At 46.4% G+C, this 4,856-nt stretch overlaps 1 protein-coding gene across 1 annotated transcript in view; it reads right to left on the bottom strand.

Moving 5' to 3' along the window:
* Window positions 1-3,148: 3,148 nt before the first annotated feature.
* Window positions 3,149-4,856, bottom strand: part of CCDC3 (coiled-coil domain containing 3) — a 78,938-nt gene continuing 77,230 nt past the window's right edge. The window contains exon 4 of the mRNA XM_003786885.2: window positions 3,149-3,179. Coding sequence (XP_003786933.1) covers window positions 3,149-3,179 — 31 coding nt within the window. The remainder of the gene's footprint in view (window positions 3,180-4,856) is intronic.

Below are 4,856 nucleotides of genomic sequence, written 5' to 3'. Positions count from 1 at the left end.
CCTAGTACAGTTAGAAGAAACCATTCAGCCCCACAGTTCTTACATTCCTCATGTTCTTTATAATGGTTTATCAGAATAGCAATACAACCTACCAAAGCCTTGCCTTCAACAGAAATTTCTTTCTAGGAAACCCATGTCGTAACTTGTGTAAATGTTTTTTATCACTGTGTGTCATGGATTTTTAGCATTTTACTCTCTAATGCGAACTAGAACTTACTACCTTCAAAACCAATCAAGTTAGAAACCCCATCGTAAATTCCAACTGCTTTGAAAATATGTTATTTGCAACCACTTCTGGTATCAAGTACTGAATCATTAGTAACAGAGCCCAAAATAACAATGACTTAAACAGGGAAGAGGTTTTTCTCTCACAGAGAAAAGCCCAGAGGGAAGTGTTTTGAGGCTGGAAAAGCAGCTCCATATTGTCACCAGGAACATGTCATACATAGTATATAGTTCCTGCCTCCAAGGCTGCTTCATGTCTCAATGTGCCTGCTAGTGCTCCAGCCATCACATGTAAGTTCCAGGAATAAGAAAAAGCAACAGAGAGGCACAAATCACATCTGCCAACCAGCCAAACATGCTCTAGAGAGCTTTTCTATGACTGTTGCCTACATCTTCCTGGCTACCAGTGAAAGGATAAAAATGTATTTCTGTCGTTTGGGGCCATTGCTACCCCCACACAGGGGTTCTGTTAGGAAAAAGCAGCAAGTAGATACTTGGAAGCAACTCTTTCTTAAAATGTACAAGTGTTTTCTAGATCTGCACTGTCCAGCATTGGTGCTGCAAGCCTGATGTAGTTCTATAAACTTAATTAAACAGTTCTTTAGTCATAAGAGGCGCATTTTAAGAGCTGGAGGCTCCCACCATGGATGGCATCCATGTACAAATTTCCCTTGTTGCAGGAAGTTCAACTGGGAACTATTGGTCTAGACTTTCCCATAACTACCTATGTGGCTATTTTAATTATTTTTACCCTTAGTAAGCTTATGGATTAGGTGAAGAAAGCTGATAAAGCATTTTAACAGTGTCCAGGGAGATGGGAAGGAGGAGCAGGGATGGAAAAGGGGAAAGAAGAAAGTTTTAATAGTTTCTGATGAGGAGTCCAGGGCTTCAGATTTACCATTTGGTAAGACAGAGAGGGGAAAAGGACTTGGCGCCTCTGTGTGGCCAAACACCCAGCTGTGGGGGGCTGAGGAGGCACATCAGTGTTACTGAGATGCCTGCTGCACACAGAAGCCACTCCTATGGCACCAGCTTTTGAAAGAAAGAGAAGACTTCATTGCGAGGTCAACCAACAAGGAGACAGGAGGCAAGGCTCAAATCTGCCACCCTGAGTTGGGGCCTGGGGCAAGTTTTAAGGGGTTGGAGGGAAGGGGATGTATTAGGAATGCTGGCCTGGCAGGGTCTGACCAGACAGCTCTGTATCCGTCCACACATGGCATGTGGAGTGAGGGGCACCAGACCTTCCTCACCGTGGGAACTCTCCCTTTGGAATAGGCTCTGGTGGAGAAATTCCGGTTCTGTGTTGATTTCTTGGCTCCATGGAGAGGAAACACTGGCTCCAAGTGTTATTTGAGGTCAGAGTTTCTCCCCTCTGCACAGGCCTGGGCTATCTGACTTACAGTTTCAGCCCTACCATGTCTGCAGAACAACTTAGGAAACAATGGGCGATGGGGTAGAGTCCATGTGAGCCGGCCCTGTGGTTACAGTAGGAGGTGAGGAGATGGAAGTCAGCACTTAGCCATGACTCCTTAAGAATTTCCGTTGTAGAGTAAGGAACAGAGCCATGGCAGTAACTTCAGAGAGGATCAAGGGCTATGGATGCCTGTTCTTGTGCTTGTGGCTTGTAGGGTTATTTCTGTTGGGTTTTTTTTTTTTTCCCCTCACATCAGTAGATCTGAGTGTGGCTGGAGGAAAAGAACAGGGATCCCCAAAGAGGAAAAGGTTTCTGATAAAGGAGGGGGATGTTGGTGGACCCCAGTTTTGTGAAGAGCAAATACGAACTCATAACAGGGAAAGGTCATCCTACTGATGCTGGGTGTGGTCAACAGGGATGTGCTGAACTTTGGCATGGGCCCCGGAGGGAAGGATAGGTAGAACCCAAGGGGGTGAGTAGGCAAGGGAGTTTGTTTCTGATGGACTATATTCTTGTTAAATGTGTGGGAACTACTAACTAAGCTTGGGGTGAAAGAGATGGTTGGGGGATAAGGTGGCTTACGATGTAATCTTAGCACTCTGGGAGGCTGAGGCAGATGTATTGCCTAAGCTCAGCTGTTCAAGACCAGCTTGGGCAAAAGAAAGACCCTATCTCTACTAAAAAAAAAAAAAACTAGCTGGGCATTGTGGTGGGTACCTGTAGTCCCAGCTACTCAGGAGGCTGAGGCAAAGGGATCTCTTGAGCCCAAGAGTTTGAGGTTGCTTTGAGACTCTTGTCTCAAAGCTGGAAAAGTCCTGGGGTAAATAGAAAATCGGTCAGAGTTCCAAATAAAGATTGACAAGAAAACTATATAGAATCCCACCAGATATGCTCTCATTCTGTTATGCATCACGTCTTTCTGGTGCACACTAGTAATAGTAATAAGTGACGTCTATACATGGAGCCCTTGCGGAGTGTCAGGCACTGTGCTGCGTATTTAACTGTACAGTCCCATTCAGTCCTCCTAACAGCCTTTGGCAGGAATGATTATCACCCCCATTGCACAGATGAGCAAGTACAGAGAGAAACAAAGATGGAGCCGAACCCACTTTGGGCATCTGTCTAGTTGTGAACCTGGGGCAATTTACACGATCTCTGGAGGCCTCAGATTCCTCTTGGAGAATTGGGAGTGAAGTCTTTATTTCATAAAATCATTAGGAATATTCAGTGAGATAATGTGTGCAAAAGAGCCAAATCCATGTTGGGTGTATCATTTTTTTTTTTTCTTAAACCATCCTAGATGATGAATTGGTGGCTGAACTAATGATTTCACTGTGGCTTGAGTTTTTCTCTCTACTCAAAGGAAGACTTAGCCTCACATCACAGAGTGAGGATCCCTATTAACTCCAGCTGCTATGCAGTTTTCATAAAGGTATAATGCAGCCTGGTGTTAAACAAACAAAAGAAAAAACAGTAGTAGCAGTCTAGGCAGGGATCTGGTGTCACTGGTCAACCAGCGTGACACCTTTGGTTGACCAGTGAGTCAACCAAAGGTGTCACATTCAGATAATATAAGAAGCTCATCCCTAGGGCCAGGCACGGTGGCTTCACGCCTGTAATCCTAGAACTGGGAGGCCGAGGTGGTCTCAGTTCGAGACCAGCCAGAGCAAAAGTAAGACCCGTCTCTACTAAAAATAGAAAAACTGAGGCAAGAGGATCACTAGAGCCTGAGTTGGAGGTTACTGTGAGCTATGGCACCACAGCACTCTACCCAGGGCAACAACTTAAGACTCTTGTCTCAAAAATAAAGGCAGCAGCTTATCCCCAGGGGAGCTGTGGTCCGCAGCCTGCTGGCTTCATTTCTTCAATGTAGTTTGAAGATTCTACATTTAACCTACATGTTGTTTATTGTGTGACTTTGAAAGTCACTTGGCCTCCTCAAAGGGAGCTTAAACGATGGGCTGCATCTCAGGCACAGTGTTCAGACAGGTTGGCTACTGTGTGTGAAGTTCTGAGTAATTCTTGCAGTCAGAAGCATAAAAAATTCCTACTAGTACAATTAACAGGTGGTGAGGGCCATGGTACAATTACAGTGCATTAGATAAGAGGGACCCGGAGAGTTCCCTTGGCAATAGATCTCAGTGTGGTCTGAAGACGCTGGTTAACATCATTGCTTGTCCCTTGCAAGGAGCAAGGCAGAATCGCTTTGCTGCAGGAGTGCTCAGAGATGCAAACATGGGCAGAGGCAGGATCATGCCACATCCAAGCAGGGCAGGCTGGGACTCGGTCTCCTGAATGCCCTAGGTGCTCATTTCCCCACAGGATCTAAATCACTTTTCCAGGCCAAAGCTAGAAATCCTGAAATCTCCCTGATCCGCAAGAAGCACTCATTGTAATTGAAATCACTGCTCATATTTATTAGAAAAGCAGAATGCAGAATTATTAGAATGCATCTGTAGAGACCCAGCTTCCATAGTTCTCCAAGCTCTGGCTGTCAATCAACAAACCTCAGCCTTACCATTCCCTGAGGCGGAAGCAAAACTGCTTTAATGAAATGTCCTCAGAAAGAATAAACTGGAAGGGCACCTTCTATTGTACGCGTACCATACTCTGAAGAACATAGCTAACAGGGTGGTGACAGAAGCCTGGCAGTGTGAGTGGCCCTGGGCAGAAGGTCCCGTTCTGTCTGGGCCAGGGCAGCAGACTGCCACTGAGACACAGTGAACGAGATTCATCTCCCCAGTGGAAAGCTGATAGTACCTGCCATTTGCAAAAGAGAGGACAGCATCTCAGGCCTTGCAGGATCTGGGGGGTCCCTTGGGGATAGATCCACAGAACAAAGGCCCATTGTCAGATAACCAAGAGGCCACTCTCCTGCTGACTTCTTAATCTCACCACTGGGACTTGATCACATGTGCCCAAGGGATAAACACAGTGAACGTTCTCCGTGGACTGGGTACCACCTCCCAGGGTTTGTTCCAAAGAGGGCAGAGTGCTTTGATCATGGAAGAACCTGACATAACAAGTGTCCTGGTGTGCAAATACTCCTGGCAGGGTACAGACAGGCCTCTGTGTGCGTGGGGGGAGGGGTTGCATAAAGCAGCAGAGATGGCTCGGCGCCTATAGCTCAACCGGCTAAGGCACCAGCCACGTACACCTAAGGTGGCGGGTTTGAATCCCCAGCCCAGACCCGCCAAACAACAATGACGGCTACAAC

Source organism: Otolemur garnettii, unplaced genomic scaffold (genome assembly GCF_000181295.1).
Source record: "Otolemur garnettii isolate 467f Iridium unplaced genomic scaffold, OtoGar3 scaffold00019, whole genome shotgun sequence".
Lineage (NCBI taxonomy): Eukaryota > Metazoa > Chordata > Mammalia > Primates > Galagidae > Otolemur > Otolemur garnettii.
This window is presented reverse-complemented; position numbering and strand designations above follow the sequence as displayed.